We start from the raw sequence: 20,579 nt of genomic DNA, 5'->3' as shown, positions 1-20,579 counted from the left end.
CATTCTTTGATATCTTATACACAACCTTTACATGTTCAATACCATCCTAATGTGCCTTATGCAAACACATTAAAAAAAATCTTACCAGACACAAGATCAGAAGTAAAATTCAAAATTCTTAAAAACAACTTGGCTTATTTAATGCAGTAGAACATGTTGCCTGTATTATGGTATTAATACTTTTAATGTTATTTAAAGTTTTAATACTGCATCTGTATTAATAAAGATTGCAGTATGTGTCTAAGTTAAATAAAAAAGAACAACGAAAAATAGCACTGATAAATGTAATCAATTTAAATTTATTTTTTGCAGCTTTACTGTTGACAATGACAATTCACATGACAACTGTTGTTTTTTTTTAATTCACCATTATTTATAATACATATTAAACATTATACTTGGTTTGCTAATTCATCTGCCTAATGTTTCTGATAATTATTTCTATATGTGACATTACTGAGATGTTATATCATATATACTGTACTTCTTTTTATGTTGAAGTTGTTTAGGCTTATGTAAACATGTTTTTTTTTATCCCCAAACACACTTGATATAGATGCCATTTTATCTGCCATTAATTGAAAACCAGATGACTTAGTAATTATTGTGGGCAAAAAAAAAGGATTTTAATGCATTTATGTTACTATAAAGGTCATCCTGGTCAATAATGGAAAACTACATTTTTCTTATGATAACCGAAGAAGAATTTCTTAAAAGTGTTTTAAAGCAACTGATAGTGACTGATCTTTCCTTAAGTATTAAGTGTGATCTACATTATTTGTATTTAAATGGTTTGGAGCTGGGGGTTTGTCTTAACATCATAGTGAGTTGTGTTAGAATGTGATCAGTCATCTAGCTTTCAAAATCTCCTTCTTTTCAATGTGTTTACAAGCTTCTTGTAAACATCCAAAGGTGGTGCTGTATGTATGAAATTCCAGTGCATATACAGTATAAAACATGTCATCTGAAAACACATACAAGTTTTCAATAATTCATTTGCTCAGTCCAAAACTTTGATTTTGATACATCTTTCCTTTGGTGTGAAGAAACCTTTCAATTAATTTAACTTTTTTAAATAAAAAACATCTAGTGCTTCGTCACACCAGACTATGCCTCACCTTGCTGTCAGCTGTTAAAAAAGGGATCCGTTTACAATTCTTACATTTACTATAGGCTCCATAGTTATAGTTATACTTACATTTAATATATACCCCATAGACTAGATTAGCAGAAATTTATTCCATGAAATAATGAAACATTATAACAGATAATTTACAGGATCTAAAATAAATAGAACATATATATTGCACATATTATATTTTATATTAACATACTTATATTTAGTGGCCTGTAGTCCCTCATAAATATTGAACCCTGAGAGCTATATCGCTTGCCTGTCCCCTGCTGATCATGCAAATTTAAAAAAAAGACCCGCACTCAAAAGCAAAATGACATGGTAAGTAAGAAAATGTAGGATGTGTGTGTTTGGTGTTAATCCTTGGTTTAAAAACTACCAAGCCACCAGTAAGGAAATGCTTTGAAACTAAAAGACCAGAAAACACATGCACAACCAACCAGACTATGCTATTTCTAATTTTTATTGGGAACTCAGAATAATGAGAAAGATCCTTTAAGTAGGATTTGCATGCTCTGTTTCCCCCATCTATCTGTATTTAAAAAACAACTTCAAAATACGTAGAAACAATATGAGTCACTCCAATCACAATTGATTTTTATGGGTCATTTCACGTGGTCTTGAAAGACTGGTTTGGTCACAACTTGTGTCAGTACAATGATAACATAAACAACCAGTTTAATCCACCATTAGGGAAAGCTATTTAAAATCATGTTGGTGTTACAATTTAATTTATGATGCTGCGCATGACCCTACAAATGGCTTGAGAAAGGATTATCTGAATATTTAACCTTGTTTTTATGTACAGAGATTAACAACTATACAGCACATTTCTAACGCCTTAATTCATTAGTGTTGAGGTGAGAACTATTGGAGCCTAGGATTATGTTTCAGTATGTAATTTGTTTTTCAGATTAAGTTGACTTTATTGCCCTTGCATTTTATATATTCAATAAACCAAACTGTCTTAGAGCATACCAATCATGCCCTGCAATGTACATTTTTTGTACTGCATGCTACCATTATAAATTAGATTAAATTAAGCCACAACCCACAATTTAAATATTAAGTCACTGTAGCATTCATTTAACATTGTAATTTGCAGAGATTGAATTTAATGATTTAGAATTAAAACTTTTAATGAATTTAGTGCATGGGGATATTTTTTTACATCTATTATGGTAAAATGTTTTTAAAGTATGGGAAACAATTTAAAAATATTGTTTTGGTTCACCTTATACATAGATTATAAGTATATGTATTATATATCCTAGTCAGGAAGTTGCTTTTCTTAATGTATTCAGTGTGTTAACTACTGCTCTTTGGGCCAAAACACTTCCTCGTTTCATACTTGAGTCCTCAGGCCTTTGTTTCTCTACAATATATGCTGGTTCTAATTAATCATTAAGAGGCCTTTGCCAGAAACTTCTGGAAGAATCAATCAAGCTTGTCAGAGAAGAAGAGGCGGGATGCTCATTACTGCATATAATTCTGTCACTCTTATTTAGAGCCACGTAAAGTGTAAAAAACGTGAACGTGTGACCATTCGGGTAGTTAATACTTCACACAAATGACCTGTTTCAAAGAGAGGCCAAGAATCCTGTTTGTGCTTAGTTACTCGTAAGCATTAAACTAATTTTAACAAAGGAACTCTTCTTGCCCTCTAGTATCAGAAAGTGACTAGCTATTTTAAGGGACGCGACATCTGAGGAATGCTAATAACCTACGTTCTGTATCTGCACTTGGCATCGAGGGTAATTCTGAGGTCAGGGCACGAAAGTAAACAGAAACGCAATGCAGTGCATTTGCATTGCTGTTTACAGCGCTCTTTTCAGTAGGATTTTGTTTAAATTGCCACGCGTTTCAGCAGAGAATATTGGGAGCTTTGATATGCGCAAGCAGAATAAGCGAGTATACAGTATATTTCAAATGAAATTGGTTATGGGAATGAGTAAACCCACTGTAAAGCCTTGTGTGCAGCATTAACGAACATATATATTTTAAAAGAATAAATCATGCTTAAACAAGACATTTACGTATGTGAACAAATATTGGAAGATTATATATTTCTGAGTAATGCACTGTGAGCAGACACATTAAAAGATTATCAGTGACTTTAAGGGCTCTTTTACTAACGAGACTCCTGGTGAGATACACCAATCTATCACAATAAAGAGATGTGACAGTCCATGATACTTAGTTACAATCAGCTTGAAGAGCGGTGTCAGGCAACTTGTCAGTTCCCCATGGTTTTTTTTTCCCTTTACCATGCTTGTATGACAGGGAATCACTTTATTCAAGCCCACCCAAGTACCGCCCTTACATTTGATCGCTTGCTCCCTGATTGGCTAAGATTCTCTGGGTGAGTAAATGTGAGCTCCCTCTTTACCAAACTCGGCTGGAGAGGTAACAGAACTCACAATTTTGCGGTGGGACCTCGTAAGAGGGTCGATAAGCTAAATCTCTTGCTAGGGAAGCATCAGCGAAGAAAAGAGTCTGCTTGTTTGCAAGTGCAGAGTTTTGTTTTTAATTGAAAGTGCATTTACAACACTTTAACATAGGAGATTTTATTGCACAGTATTTGCAAGCCCATTCTGCTGTAAGGTGTTTACTACAATCCACAAGCTCCTCATCTTCCAAAACTTTTGGATAGGCGCAAACAGCTGGCATCTGGAGTCTTCTGTGCCCATTGGATATACAGTAGCGAGGCAACATGCGTTGGATTTCGATTCTGGATATCGTTGTGTTTTCCTTGATCGTCTTTTCCCACCAGCTGGGATTAGCTCACGGTTTCGGAGACGAGGAAGAAGTACAGTGTGACCCAATCAGGATTTCCATGTGCCAGGATTTGGGATACAATGTGACAAAGATGCCCAATTTAGTTGGGAACGTGCTTCAGTCTGACGCGGAACTTCAACTGACTACATTTACTCCCCTTATTCAGTACGGGTGTTCAAGTCAGTTAAAGGTTGGTGTGACCTCAAAATCTGTTTGCAATACTAACATCACCGTCTCTGTTTTAGCTGTGCTAGACAATTAATTGAAAACTTTCTTTGTCCCGCAGTTATTGCACAGCATTTCAAACTTACAAAAACAACAAAGAACCAGACAAATCATTAAGATGCGAGAGCGTATTTTAAACAATCAAGATATTATTTTTATTATGAGAATAAATATGACTATAATTTTATTTTATAGGTAGCACCACAGCTTATGCCCAGAACACACTCAGTGAAGTTTGCTTAATGACTCCTTCAAATTTTAATATCTTACACATGGGAAAATGGAGTTTATAAGGCTTGGATAAAGCAGAGTACTTACTCAAAGTGACCAGATATAATAGGAGATTATATTAAATAAAAGTGCTATTGAATAAGAATGGTCACTGTTGCAAATTCATTTTTTTCCATTTCTTCTGTGCTAAGAAATAAATACATTCAGTTCCATCATCTGACCAGATCTTGCAGGTGGGTCATATTTGGGGTTTATTCTTTTTAGGAGCTCAATAGGATGCAAATATATATATATATTCACCTTATAACACTGTTCTTTTGAAAACATTTGATCGTGTTATGCATTCTGCTTGTCCAGATCTATACAGTATTAGTCATAGAACTTGGTGAACATTTTACAGTCTTCTGTACTTGTAACGACGGCTAAACAAGTGCAAGTACTGTATATGACCGCAGTGAAAAGCCGACATTTCCTTTCTTCAGAAAAAGAACTTTCACAGATTACCTTTCATTTTTAAAATAAATGCAATATATAGTATGTTTAATAGTTTGGGCATATTGTAGCACCGTTTCTTTTTCTTCATATTTTATCTTGTGCGCACTAAAACATTTTGTTCATGTTTTTTTTTCCCCCCGAAGTATTGAATAGTTTTTTTTCTGAAATTTATTTTCTGAAACCTTAAGGATACAAATAGTTTGTAGTTATCAAAAATATAGCTTGTTTTAAGATAGTTTGTAAATATCAAATGTCTTTTACAGTTCGTTTTTATTAAGGAATAATACGCCCAGAAGTGGCGGTAGCCTGTTATTAATGCTATTTTATGTTTTCGAGTGTCCCGAAATCAAACCAGTATTTTCTTGTTGCATCATATGCTTTGAATTTCCTTTCCTTTACTGAATCAGAAAAAAAAGTTCTTTCCAATTTTATAGTTCTCCCTCTAGTCAAGACACATTATATGTGTATAATGTTATATAATTTACATTAACATCGATCCATTAAATGCATTGTGATGTATTTAACTAAAATAAAAAGCTTCACACCTCATATAATATGAAACAATCTTCTGCACAGGGCTATTGAGTGCACTTTAATGCTGATTTTCTTTTCTTTCTCTCCCATTTCTTATAGTTTTTCTTGTGCTCAGTCTATGTGCCCATGTGCACAGACAAGGTAAACATCCCCATCGGGCCCTGTGGAAGCATGTGCCTTTCAGTGAAGCGCAAATGTTTGCCTGTCTTAACTGAGTTCGGTTTTGTTTGGCCTGAGCCACTCAACTGCAGCCACTTTCCACCTCAGAATGACCAAAACCACATGTGCATGGAGGGCCCCGGAGATGAGGAACCCCCCTACCACACCATCAAAACCTTACAGCCCATGGAGGAGGAATGCCACAGTTTGGGAGCAAACCCGGACCAATATGTCTGGGTGAAAAGGAGCCTGAACTGCGTTTTAAAGTGCGGCTACGATGCTGGCCTCTACCGAAGGCAGGCCAAGCTATTCACAGATATCTGGATGGCAGCATGGGCCATCTTGTGCTTTGTGTCAACCACTTTCACTGTCCTGACATTCCTCATTGATTCCTCTAGGTTCTCCTACCCAGAGAGACCTATCATCTTTCTGAGCATGTGCTACAATATTTATAGCATTGCTTACATTGTGAGACTGACAGTAGGGAGGGAGAGGATATCCTGCGATTTTGAGGAGGCTGCAGAACCAGTGCTCATCCAAGAAGGGCTGAAAAACACAGGATGCGCCATCGTTTTCCTGCTCATGTACTTTTTTGGCATGGCAAGCTCCATCTGGTGGGTGATCCTCACTCTTACATGGTTCCTGGCTGCAGGTCTGAAGTGGGGACATGAAGCCATTGAGATGCACAGCTCCTACTTCCACATTGCAGCCTGGGCCATCCCAGCTGTTAAGACCATTGTCATTTTAATCATGAGGCTGGTTGACGCTGATGATCTGACTGGGCTGTGCTATGTTGGGAACCAACACATTGATGCCCTCACAGGTTTTGTGGTGGCACCCTTGTTCACCTACCTTGTGATAGGAACCCTGTTCATTGGTGCCGGCTTGGTAGCTCTCTTCAAAATCAGGTCAAACCTGCAGAAGGACGGAACTAAAACAGACAAACTTGAGAGGCTTATGGTCAAAATTGGAGTGTTCTCAGTTTTATACACAGTGCCAGCCACCTGCGTTATAGCTTGCTACTTCTATGAGATTTCCAGCTGGAGTGACTTCAAACACTCCGCAAGGAACTCCTATATGGCTGTGGAGATGTTAAAAATTTTCATGTCTCTTCTGGTGGGCATAACCTCGGGCATGTGGATCTGGTCTGCCAAGACATTGCATACATGGCAGAAATGCTCCAGCAGGCTGGTGAGCTCAGGGAGGACAAAACGGGACAAAAGGGCAGACAGCTGGATTAAGCCAGTAAAGGGAAATGAGACAGTGGTGTGAAAGCCGTGAGGCCAGGGACAGCCTTTTGTATAGGGCTCAAAAAAGCAATCTTTTAGCCTGATTAGGTTAAAACGTGGGTTGGCCCACTCTCATGTTGAATGAAGACAAAGACTAAGATGCAGAGGTCACTGCTCTGAAAAAGAAAATATCATGCTATATAAACTACAACTAGTAGAAGTCCAAGTTGATGCCCCTCATGATATTGTAGCCTTAATCTGTGAGGGAGGATGTTGACCCTTTTTGTGTAAGGGGACAAAATCGGAGTAGATTTCACAGGCTTTTCCTTGTGCTGTCAGTTTTTTAATCTGCACATCAGGCTGTGAAAGACTGGTTTCTACATGTTTGTGAATGGCACTGTGCGGGCCATCAGTAACGTTTTCAGGGTTTTAACAGTGGATACCTGTAACAGTAAAGGAATCCTATTTATGTAGCAAGTTACAATGTATTTGATATGCATTTAAAATAAATTACACTGGACGTTTAACAGTGCAGATGTTATACAAATATATGGAGTGTACCTACACTGAAATGCACTACAAAGAGATTCTATTTGAGCTTGTTCTACAGACCCTGGGTTTATGCTTCAAACAAAAGTCAGATTCAATTAAATATTTGTGCTGCTTTATTAACTGTGGTATTTTTTAGGTCTACTGCAGCAATTATACAAGTTTCCGAAAGGGATTCCAGTTCAGTTCCAACATTTGTCCCTCACCAAAATGCAAAATGAACTAATAAAAAAGAGGACTAAGCACTTTTAATTTAATTATCGCAATTTATCAGTGGTCATAAGTGGTAATTTTTTTTAAACCTATTGTGGTTTTGGGAAATGTGCATCGAACTTTAACATTTAATCTTTAAAAGCTTGTAATGTCTAATGGCCCCAAATGCCATTTTATACAACATATTTCTTTTTAGAATAGTGCCTTTCATATCCTTAGGCACACACATGCAAAATGTGATCTTTCAGCTTTTCGTTGATACTCATTTCGTTATTCGGCACAAGATTTTCTCTTGATGTGGAGAAAATAATCGGTTGTCAGTATCTAAGCAGTGTACTGACTTTATCCTCAAGGAATGTTTATCATTTGACATACTGGGCGAAAATACAAGTTATGTATTATATCAAACCAAAACCATAATAGATAATGAATTTTTCTCAACAGAACATGATGCCAAGTTTTGAATTGTCCATTTAAGACATATTTTCAATGACTTTTTCAAAGCTGAAAGTTGGACAGTGTATTCAAAGTATAAAACACAGTACTTTTCTCTTTTCCTTCAGAATATGTATTATTTTCCTCAGATTTAAGGCACAACAGAAACATTTGGGTACATGCAGTACCTAGCCAAGTCAGCCAGGACACCACATAGTACTTTGAAATATTTTTTAAAACAACAGGTTCTTGTTTTTTAATGTATATTATGAAAATTCTAATTTATCTTTGTAAAAACACGTTTGTTATTTAAAAATGCTTTTGTATCAGAAGAAAGAAAATTAAACTTTTTGGTTTCCTAATCTCTGTGTCTTTTCTTACACTTTTGCCAGAATAAGTCTATGACACTGATTGATTTATAAATGTATTGAATTTATCATAATTTGAATATGCCTTTGCTAGACATTTGTTGATTCACTTCTGTTGATTACTTTGTAATTCATTCACCAATGCAATAACTTGGTCACATTGTTAATTTGAAACACTTACACTAGACAGATCTAAGTTGGGACTATATCTGAATTTCTATTACACAAAATCTGAATTTCTATTTTGCCCAATCACAGTCTTGGGGTTGTAATTTGTACTGGGTTTTGTAGTTTGTGTTTGGTAGGCAAGATGATGTTTTGATTAATCCTGATGTTAGTTTATGTGAATAACTGAGCTGAGTGAATAACGGAGCAGAAATTAAGATGTGGTGAAGCAATTTCTTCACGTCTCCAAGTGAACTGCTGTGTTCTGAGCTGCTAGTGCAGAATAGCTCCAGTGAATCATTCAGGTAGGTAGTGCCCTTCAGTGATGAATGGGAAGGGATTTTTTTTGTTGAAAAGCATTAAATAAATGCAAGTAATTACTATTACATGATAAGAAAAACCCACTCAAATCATTATAAGGTATCATTGTCAAGCCTTAATAAGGTAATTATGGACATATAAGCTACAGCTTTCATACATTTCTCTGGAACATGAAATATTTGGATAGAAGCACTTAAAATGTTATAAACAGTATTTGCAGACATTTGAGACATACTGTACCTCTAAATAGGATTGTCCTTTTAACATGGATTTATGGCACATAATGGCTGGAACATATTACCAAGGTACAAGTTGCCTTTTATTTGCTAAATCCCACAGGATGGAAAGGACTACAGTATAAATTTAAATGCAGGAAATTAAACCTACTTTCTGGCACAATTTTCAATCTCTGTGTATTTTATCCACAAAGATTGACTTCTTTTTAGCCACCTGTAAAGTAAAATGAAACAATACCAACTAAAGGCAATTCTTAAATTGGTGTCTGGAAACGTGGAGAAAGTTTCTTCAAACATAAATGTTTTAAGATTTGTAAGCAGTTCCCTCATGTGGTGAGCAGCTACAACTGCATCATAGATTAGTTTCGTATCCCTGAATGTTTTTAAAATGAAAGTCTTTGGTGCCCTCTTCAGGTACTTTTTTGTGAGCACACAAAAAAGCCAAATGTTTTGAAATCCCTTTGAGAAATTTAATGAAAACACTAAAAAAATCTGTAGAATTGTCATAAGTTATAATACACTTGCATTTTAAACTGTTAGTACAATTGAAAACAGAAAAAGAAAATTAGGATTGTTAGACAAAATTCAGAACATTTGAGAACATAAAACCTACTAAATTCTATCAAAGGAAACAACCTGTTCGTTTGACGTTAGAAAAGTGCAGAGTGCCAGCAGAAAAGATAAAATCTAGCTAGCATATAAACTTAAAAACTGGCATATCCTTCACAAGAATAATACATTATTTCCAATAGGAAATTTGCATAAATTGGTTGAAATATTACACCATGTTGAATAAACATGAACTCTTGAGAACTTTGAATTTACAAAATGGAAAGACTAAAATGATACTTTTGTTTTCACACTCATGTCCTCATTGTTGCAAACAGCACATTGTGAATCTTTTTTGTATTCTCCCTTTGTACACCACAAAAAACATCATTCTTCAGTAAGTGTCAGTATTCCACTTATCATACCATAAGCAGAGAGGTAAGCATTAGTTTTGCTTGAGGTAAAAAAAAAAACTGCTTGTTTCTCTTCGGTTTTTACCTATGGTAAAAAATATAACAATCCAAAAAAGTGTCCATTTCTTAAAATTATAAGTATCAAGCTGCCATGTGGTAAATGCACAGAGTTTCAGGTTTCCACTATTCCAGTAAGAACAATACTCTCATGTCTGTAAGAGAAAAGAAGAGATTAATTTAGAGTTTCAGACCCACTATAGTATCTTGAGTCCATCCTGACACAGAAACACAGATGAAGTTTTCCATAATGTACTTTCCCCTAAATTCTTAATAACACAAAAAGATAAAAGATTACAGGAGCCACAGCAAATACAGCTATTCTTTGGGATCCCAGTCTGACTAACAGTTTTAAATATCCATTTTCTCTGATTCTAATAAACAGTGATATTTGAGGGAAATATATTGTATAGTGTGTTTGTGGACACAAGTGTGCAAAACAGATAATAGTAGTTTTGATTAACAACTATAGAAAATAATTGTACTTACTCATTTCTGTGAGTATCCCCTTCCTGAAGGTGAACTGTTTAAAACAAAATAGAAAATGCATGAAATATTGAATCTGACTAAAGCAGTAGTGATAATCTAAATATCTTAGAAGAAGACTGTAGGCAAACAAAAAGCAAAGTAAAAGCAATGCTAATAACATATTATAACAATGAAATTAGATATTGATAATGGATATTGATATATTTCACAGTCTGTGTAGGCATGTGATCTGTACAAAGGTTCTATGTTTCTAAAGCAAGCTACCTATCCAGACCCTTGAAGCAGAGGCCTGCATTTCTTAAAGACATGGTTGAATGACACACTTGGATCAGAAAGCTAGTAACAAACAACTGAGAAAACTAATTGAATGGCCTACTCTTAGTTATAATCTTTCTCATGTTCTGTTGATATGGTAGGAAGGGAAACAAATCATTATTTAATCTAAATCCCCCTTAATTGACTATCCTGACTATATTAAAAATTTCAAGATCACAATGTGAAAAAGAGTAAAGTCTCCTCCTTAGAGTTCTAAACTGCTGCATGGCATTATAATTTCTAAACGCAATGTACTCGCAAAGTGAACAAAAATATTCATCAACAGCAATAGAAAGGAGAAAAAATAACATTTCAACAGTAAGGCCTTTTTGTGGTTCGAATGAGAAAGAAGGGGTGAGCAGCAATTTGAAACCAAAGCTGTGTAAGACTGGGAAAAGAAAAAGGATGTGAAAATGGGTTGGGGATGTTAAAACGCTGACTACACAGATGGAAATAGGCCCAACAAATGTGAAGGCAGAAATCTTATGCCCTTACATACTACAGTATACATGTTCATGGGATCCATCCACTGATGATATAGTAAAAATGAGGCATGTCATAAATCTCCGTTCTGATCAACAATAAATTATATTGTTGAACATCTACAATTAAGTCAATTCTCTTTCCAAAAATGCATAAACCCTACACCAAGAAGTCCAATCGTGTTAATCTTTACCTACACAATTGCTCACATTTCCTCCTTTCTTGACAGCTTCATAAGATGACTCATTGATGGTCTTCCTTCATACATTAAGGACACTAACAATAGTGTATCTGTTGATATCTCATTTATTGCATCTCTCGCAAAAAAAATACCCTGGCATTTATGGTTTTCTCCCTGTGATACAATAATGAGTCTATGCAACTGTTTCAAGAAACATTTCAGAGCAGTGAATATCAAGGATCTCCAAGCTCATAGTTTCCCATTTGACCTTTACTAGCTATGATTACAGAGACCTCTCTGTTGGCCTTTACAAGGATTCAAAGACTTTAGAAAGACATAAGAAGCTAAAATTACTGGGTTCACCTCTTCCACACCTATTCAGTGATTGATTGGTGAGATTTGTGCTTTAATTACTCCTTTGCCTCAGTATTCTTTGTCTCTCCATCATTCTCCACACACACACACAAAAAGATCCACAATCAAAATATTGTCTTTTTCTTTTTAAATGCACTCTATTCCAGCTCCCCCTTCGAGTCTACTTTGCTTTCTATTCAAAATTATATTTATCTTATATCTAAATAAGCTATTGAGGACCAACTCTATATTTCAGGATTTACTATTCTACCTGGAAGTTTTAGAAAATAAAGCCATTAAGAATGATGGAGTAGAGATCACAGGAATAAATGAATAAAGAACACAGAAGGATGAAGGGGCAGGACGTTACAGTAGGTGATAACTCTGATATTATGTTTTCGGGGCTGTTTGTACAAGACTGTTAAGAGGTTTCACTGGGGAGGGTCTAGAATTTGCAAAAATATTGAAAAACAGAGTAAAGAGTCATGCTGTTTAACAGATGTCCTTTTGAATGTAGGCTCAGCTGATTATCCAAAGAAGGTGGAATTTCTTTTAAATTAATTATGGAACCTGTGTAAATGTAATTTGGTGACTAGGAAAAGATGGAATAAACATTTTTATGATGACTTGACTCTTCTGCTTACCTTGTCTGTTTTTCATTTTATTTGCTAGCACAGTAATCAGTATAATTACGAAAAGGCCTATAAGTGCCACAGCAATATGCAAGGAGTTATCATCTGTGGGTGGATCTGGTGGATGTATTTTAACCATACCTGTAAAAAAAAGAAAAAGAAAAAATGGAAAACAGGAATTTTGTTTGGGATTTTAGATTTATTAAAATATGATTTAGTTTTATTTGCTTGGCTATAACAACTTCAAATGTGAACATTTAAAAAGAAACATCAGAACCGCCACAAGTGAGAGGAGACCAACGGCTCATCATGGTCATTTGGTTCTACAGTATTTCACTATTGTCCCTTAGCCATCACTAATTGTACTGGGTAGCAAAATTTCCTTGAAACCATCACCTGGAAAGACACCATTTCAAGCAGCAGCAAATTAAACCTAATCTACATGTATTTCGGATGACGGAGGATAGCAGGATACTTAGTAAAATCCTGAGTGATCCTGGGCATGTGCAGACTCTGCACATAGAAGTGCAGAACTAAATTCAGGACCCTGGAGCTTGAAGGCAGTAGTGTGGGTCACCTTGTCACCATTATAACCCTTTTACTGATAGGAAAAATTATATGTTTGACATGTTTATGCATAAATGAAAACAACAGAAATAAGCTGTTGGTTATTGAATTTTGTACACGATTCTTCAGTCTGGCCACCTAGCTATTTTTTTGCAAATACAGAGCCTTTTTTATTACCCAAAATAAGCCTCATTGATCTGGACATGACACCTATTGATCCCTCAAGACTCAAAGCCAAGATCATCTTGCACCCAGCCTGTATGTTGGCGTAACGTCATCGTCATAAATACTCACAGGCTTCGTATTCTGGTGATGTCTCCTCTCCTACAGAGCAACTAACGTTGATGGGCCCAGAGGCGTTCACTGATATTGTGCTTGAAATGTTAAAAAGCCTAGTGACTGGATCCTCCCTGATGCTCTCATTTACTTTTTCCAAAGAGGATTCATTTCCGTGCAGATTCCATTTAATATTCTTCTGAGGATAACCTCCAGATGAAGAGCAAGTGATTTCAATGAGACAGCCAGCACCTGTACTGTTCCCACTGCTGTTCATTGGCACTGTCAGCACTGGTGTGCTGTAGTTCACTGGGGAGAGAAGAAAAAAGCAGCTGTTTTTGATGTGTGGCAAAGAAACAGATCAGTCCACGCAAACATTTTAAAATGTTGACATTTTTCAATGCTCTCCCTTACCATGCCAAAATAACTAATACATTTAAGTACGTTAAGTTCACATTTTTGTACATACAGAAAATAAAATGCCTGTTTTTGTGTTAATATGATCTCCTTCATTAAGACACCAGTATCCAGCATGTACAAGCCTAAACTGAAAAAACATTTCCTTTACTGCATTACAATTTCCCACAACAACCATGATATTTCAAGCAAAAGAGTACTGTAGATATCTACAATAAAATAGATGTATTTAACAAGAACGGAAAATGCATCAAAGAGCTTATAAAGCTAAAAGTATTGAAAAAAGTGGCATGGATACAGGCAAGAAATTCAATGGTAAGACATTCAATGGTATACTGTACTTACCAAGTACTGTCAACCAAAACTTGGATGACACTTGGACATCTGGATAATACATTATAATGCAGTCATACATTCCTTCATCTGTAATCCTTATGTCCCACAGATTAACAGTTTTGCTAAATTCATTTAGGGATGTGCGATTCCTGAAGACTGGACTTATTTGTTCTTTAGTGCTTCTTTCTTTATGGATTCCATTAACAAAGAGGGGATCTTCGTTCGCATACTTTTGCATGTATAAAAATTTAATTTCACTACCATTCTTCTGGGAAGTGCATGGTAAATCAATATTTCCGCCAACATATGCCATGATCTTATCTGGAATACATTTTGAAAAAGTGGTTTTGTTCATTCAAAAGGAAAAAGACTCAGAAACACAAAGGCAATACTTACTGCAATACAAAGAGCAGTTCAGTGTGACTGAAAGCGTTAACATTTCTATAGCAATATGGCTGTGGTACCTTAAAAATAACACCTCTGTGAAAATCACACCTATAGAATGTGTGCAGCTTTTGGTAATGTCAACACCATTCCAAGCCTTTGTGTGTATCTATTGTCCATCAGGAAGTTTCTTGAAATTTGAGGGAATTGTGTTTATATCGTGTAATAATTTAGGAAAAAACTAAACCTTTTATGTTTCCGAATAATGGAAAATTGATGAAAAAACTGAAGTTATTCACCTTGATTACATATTGAAAATTAAAAAAAAGAACTGCAGTTTCATTTAAAAGGGTGACCTTTTGAAGATGGACTTGAGGAGGGGAACTGGACTGTTGTTCCTGCCACATGTACATGGGAATGTATAGCAGACACACTGAGGCTACTGTATGGTGGGTGGGTTGTGTGTGGGAGGCTGCGTGGGTGGGAGTTATTCATTAAAGTGATGATGTCTATTGCATGACGAAAGGAAAACAAATTTCGATTTTATTTGGGCCTGGAGTGGGAGGGGGTTGAAGGGGAGACTATCCTTTGGTGCTGTCAGGTTCCCTTTTTCACTTCTGTGTTTCTGCTGTTGGTTTACTATTGTCCTTTTTACATACAAATAAAGGCTTATCTTTTTACGAAATATGACTCACCAAATTTAGTGAAAATTAACTGTTTTTAGTTTACAAATTTGGCATGGACTCTGTTATTTGGCATGGTTGGATGTCTTGTTAACATACACATGCAGGACATATGACTAAAGCATTACTTTCTCTGGATTGTTTCTGATCCTTCCTAAGTATTTCATGTTTGAATGTATAGAATTATTGTTTAGGATCTGATGAGAAATTGTATTGTTAACACATTCTATTCATACCGTTCAGAAAAAAAAGGCTTCACAAACTTGTGCCAACAGTTATTATATCTTGGGCTATGTGACATACAGTATTAGGCTTTGTGTGTATCTTGAGAGTTTTAAGAGAGTCCCAGAAGTAATTTTTTGTTTTACCTGAGCTTATTGACTGTAACAGAGGTATCAGGTATATAAATATACACCTAGGAAGAAACATAATAATGATTAGCTGTAAATTACTGGATAACAAGTACACTAATTTCTACTAACAACTTACGTTAAAAGAAATTAAGGCTATGAAAGAAATAGATTAAAAGAGTTTGCTCTGTATATAGTAAGCCTAAAGCGTGGATAAATCCAAAATTAAGACCTATCTGCCAATAGGGAAAAACAAATTGCTGTACTTGACAGAAGATTTCCATTGCTAGATGGAATGAAGAATTATCTGGTAATCCTAAAGCCACCACAAATTACGTTTATAAGCATGATCAGCACGTGGTTCAGTGTTTTAACTCTTACTTCAGAACAGAATCAAACATGTGCCATTCCCTTCTCCGTATAGAAAATGTAGAAATTCTTTCATAATTTAATATTTTACATCAGAATGTACTTTTAGCTATTAATTATTTGCTATTGTTAAGTGTGGTACAAAGGCTACAAATAACCTGTAAAATTAATGAAGAAGGATTTACTATAAAATAAACCATAGTGGTGTGATGTGATGTACTGCATTGACCTTTTTGTGTTTTATTCCAATTCTGTATCAGACTTGTGTTAAACCCTTCGTGAGTACTGGCTCGTATATCATCATTAAATAATAATCCTATGATTTTCACTTCCATAAAGAAGAATGGATTTTATATTAAAGACTCACATGCACCCACCAAAAATACAAACTTTCACAAGTGTCGTAAGTAATTAGTTACTTACTTAGGAAACAAAGGTTTTATGCAGGCTCAATTGATAATGAAAATAAATATTCATGATGTTCTTGTGCGATATTCTGTGTTTTCATTAAACTTTACATTCCTGGTTGATATTTTCTGTTATGAAAGGTCTATTCATTTTCAGTTAATCTTAGATTTATATCTGTGATACAGATGATTATGATTATGTAGTTTTTTTAAACGGAGCTTCAAAAAAGCTTTAGATTTAAACATTGGAATGGAGCTAAACTGAGTTTGGTTTACTGGGTGGCAATGTTTACATATTTTACAGCAAAATACTGTAATGAAAAAAAATAACATTTACTTACAGAAAATAGAAAATCGTGGAGTCCTGAAAAATATAAATTCATGTAAATATAATTTATAAATGTGACCATGTGATACACTTAATTACCATAAAAATAATTATTTTACTCATTTATCATCTTCATGATTATACCTAAAAAATCTGAAATATTTGACTAGGAAATTCCCTGTTATGCATTTTTAATGAAACCAAAACTATGATTAAAATGAGTGCCAACTCACCCTTCTTCTTTTGGTAAAAGCAATGATTATAGGCATTAAGCTTTCCCACAAATAAAACTGTAATTCTTTAATCCAGAATGATAGACTGCCTGCTATGATATAAATTGGATAAAACAATGGAAATAGCACATATGCAGTCTACTACAATGTGTATCACATCATTTACAACACCATTTACTACAATGGACTTGTTTTCCCTACACAGACAGTTATGTGTAAAAAATATTTTGCATATCCAGTCATAATGGGGAATTAGTTTACCAGTAAATGTCCTGTTATCCCTTACTATAACTGCTGGATGATTTAAAGGTGTATCACTAAATTAGATTTAATATATTATTCATTCTTGTGGATTTCACAACTAACAGACAGTTAAAAGTTCAGTTCTAAGAACTCTGATGTATTGGGGAGAAGTTATATTGCTTTTGATGTAGTCCTACTCCAGATTGATCATATCATTGATAACACGTACTGTAGGTTTTCCACATGTGAACAAAAGTGAGTTGTATAGCGTAATTGTTCCCAGACAATGTGTCATTTTGAAAACAAAATCAACAAACAATTGCTTATTTGCATAATATGTCTATGTAAAACTAAGCTTAAACACCATAAAGCCTTTACAGGTTTAATGGCTTATTACTACAATGGTCAAGCTCTTACCTTCTGTATGTGCGCTGATAACTTGCTATACACCTGAAATTTACCTTCTTTCAGTTCCAAAAATGAAGCCCTGAATCATAGGATATTATACTTTCTGTTTTGTTAGTCAAAACTGTGTACTAATCTTCCAGAATATATTTTATCTTGTAAGTCAGTCAGCACTTTCAAAATTCTGTCTTCAATCTCATTTTGAAACACCAGGTTTTAATTCTGTTTAAATTATACTAATAATTTTTGTTTATCTGTTGTGTTTCTGCTTTTGTCTTGTTCTTGCCTTGATTTGATGTGTTGTGTTCTAATTTTATTATTTCATTATTTGTGTCACTCACATTATTATTGATTTCTACTGATTGTATGTTGTTATACTGTATATATTCACCACCACTCATTAAATAGGAAGATAAGAATATTAAAACACATCTTCTAGTACTCATTAGAAGATGTTATACCTCAGAAAAGTAAATCAATATTTCCTTTAAAACTGTACAAATAATCTGTATAAATAATCTGTAACATAGCAGAAACTTAACAAAGCATCCACATTAAACTGCTATTTCATAACAATCACATAGAAACAAAACACTCACAAAAAGACAGACTGAAATAGTAAATATAAATTGTAAATTAATTTATATAAGAAAACGTATTTCAACTGACTTCACTTTCAGAATAGATATTCAGAATTTCCTGAGGAACTCATTTTCCACAGGAATCACAAACAAAACAATTTAAGACATTTTAATGTGACTTTCCTCATAGACAATAAAATATAATCTACGGATTACGTATTCATCTTAAAAACACAGCACGGCAAATGTAATTCCTGTGATTTCAAGCACCTGTTCCAACCCATCTGCCATTTACAGGTTTGCTCTCTTTCTTTTGTTTTTTAAAGGGTGTAAGATGGGACCAAGAGTGAAAAAAACACAAGGAACACTTACTTTTTTGTTGTTCATTTCACTTCTTTAATCGTTCCTTCAGAAGCCAGAGATTTGTCATTTCCTTGGCTGCCCCAGGCATTTAGTTTAGGACTATCGTTTTTGAAATGTCTTTTCACATCAAGAACGACTATAGTATGACTGTGTTTATGAAGTTTGTCTGAGGGGACTTTTTCAGTTAATTCAGGAGGAAGTGAGATAACCCAGTAAGTGATATACTTTCAGTTTAAACCAGAATACAATAAACACCTTATCTATTACAGTATTATGTATATATCAGCTCCGTCTTGGTAACTTGGTAAATTTAGTAAGGTGCAGAGGATAGCAAATTCTGCAATAGAATGGACTGGAGGTCTTGAAAGTTGAGTACCCCTTGTTTGAAAGATGGAATTATTTTAACAAATAAGCCTTTTTTATTTATTATAAAATTGAAATCATCCAATATTTACTTCTACTTGAATGTTCGCCAGTCCCATATTGGTTTCGACTTTGTCATATTAATCTTAGCATCACACAAAAAAATCACATTTAACTAAATCTAGAGTCAAATATTAAACAAACTGGTACATTATTTCCCATCCTCTTCCTGAAGAGTGCAGGGTTGCTAGCTCCCAGAACATGTCTCAGGGGAAAAACTAAATCCTTGGCTGTATCCTTACAAGATTCCAACACCCAGGCGACTCGGCGACTCGGCACCTGTGAGCTGTAGATTAATAATGTTTTCCATCCGACTCTCCAGGAGTGTCATTTGTGGGGTTAATGACGGCTGCTTCCTGTTGGTGGTGTACCGTATGTCTTTGCTGCATCATTGCCAGTTTTGCTATGTCTTGCCACCAGAGCTCTTACCACCTACATATTGCTTGTACAATGGCACCTGTAAATTTGGCAGCATTTTTGGGTAGCTCTGTAGGCCAGAGCATTTCCAACAAGCTCTCTTTCAATCTATCATTATTTACCCTGCTGTAAAAAATTGGAAAATTGGGATTGCATTTCTTTTTATGTGGCTCTATGACTTTTATTTTATTCCTGTCATTTTTAGTGACTTTAAATGTTCACATGGTTCTACTGTCATCTCATTACTAGTTTGCACAAGTGGCTAGCAAATAACCTAATACTTATGGTCATCCTATTTATCATATTTGTCTGTCCTAAAATAAGATTAGATGAGATCACTTTATTAGCCATATACAATTTCTTGCATTAGGAATTCATCTTTTCGCATACCCCAGCTTGCTCTCCATGAGACAGACACACAGACAGGGAGAGAAGCTTGGGCTCCGAGCACAGGATCAGCCATTGTACAGTGCCCCTGGAGCAGTTGGGGTTAAGGGCTTTGCTCAGGGGCCTAACAGAGTAGGACTCCTCTTCTGGCCGCGGGATTTGAACTGGCAATCTTCCAGCCACAGGCGCAGATTCTTAGCCACAGTGCCACCGCTCCGCCATGAAAAAATATTCAGGTCTGTATTGGACGGGAATCAAAGCTGGGCCTCCTGCATGGCAGGTGAGAATTCTACCACTGAACCCCCAATGCTACACGTAAAAGTAAACAAGCACGCCCTATGTGGGGCGTGTAGACTTAAGAGTCTACAGTCCTATAAAGGAACAGGGCTTCACTGAAAAACGTCCACATAACACAAAGTCTTGTCTTGATATACTTACAGTAGAGATAACCAGCTGAACCTCAAATTATGTGTAGAAATGTATATTGCTCTAAAAAAGTCCTGCAAAAAGACTAGTGCAAGATCATGCACTGTCTCAGAGTATAGTAATTCAGCTGTAAGACCTTGAAACTTGACTCTGAAACTCATAGGTAAACTGTACAGAAAAGTCAAGACAGTTTGGGCCTGGGCAGTACCGAGATAGGAGACCTCTGAAGACAGCCAGGTTACTGGATAAGTGGTACTGGTGGAACAATAGTTGGCATAAGTTCTTGAAGAGCAGAAATTCCAATCCAAAGCCCACATACTGGAATGTGACAATAGGAGATGGCATCTTTTAGACCTTAAAATGAGGTCTTAAATTCATCTACTAAATATGAAATGATCTGGCTAAATTTCCATTTGAGTTTACACAGTCTAGCGTTTC

At 35.4% G+C, this 20,579-nt stretch overlaps 2 protein-coding genes across 2 annotated transcripts; one reads left to right on the top strand and one right to left on the bottom strand.

The window, feature by feature from the left end:
- Window positions 1–3,541: 3,541 nt before the first annotated feature.
- fzd4 (frizzled class receptor 4) lies at window positions 3,542–8,345 on the top strand. Its single transcript, XM_006627827.3, has 2 exons — window positions 3,542–4,103; window positions 5,498–8,345. The coding sequence occupies exons 1-2, from the start codon at window positions 3,849–3,851 to the stop codon at window positions 6,827–6,829; spliced, it is 1,587 nt and encodes a 528-aa protein (XP_006627890.3). The 5' UTR covers window positions 3,542–3,848; the 3' UTR covers window positions 6,830–8,345.
- Window positions 8,346–8,603: 258 nt separating this feature from the next.
- On the bottom strand, window positions 8,604–19,159 carry LOC102686603 (T-lymphocyte activation antigen CD86). The gene is made up of 8 exons (XM_015341234.2): window positions 18,498–19,159; window positions 16,677–16,699; window positions 15,578–15,624; window positions 14,152–14,463; window positions 13,408–13,698; window positions 12,559–12,687; window positions 10,582–10,615; window positions 8,604–10,247 (listed from the first exon to the last, which is right to left on the bottom strand). Exons 1-8 carry the CDS (start codon window positions 18,510–18,512, stop codon window positions 10,208–10,210), a joined length of 891 nt encoding a protein of 296 aa, XP_015196720.1. The 5' UTR covers window positions 18,513–19,159; the 3' UTR covers window positions 8,604–10,207.
- Window positions 19,160–20,579: the final 1,420 nt, after the last annotated feature.

The sequence above is a fragment of the Lepisosteus oculatus genome, chromosome 5 (genome assembly GCF_040954835.1).
Source record: "Lepisosteus oculatus isolate fLepOcu1 chromosome 5, fLepOcu1.hap2, whole genome shotgun sequence".
In the NCBI taxonomy this organism is placed as follows: Eukaryota; Metazoa; Chordata; class Actinopteri; order Semionotiformes; family Lepisosteidae; genus Lepisosteus; species Lepisosteus oculatus.
The sequence above is the reverse complement of the archived record's forward strand: the minus strand, read 5'-3'. Positions and strand labels throughout refer to the sequence as shown.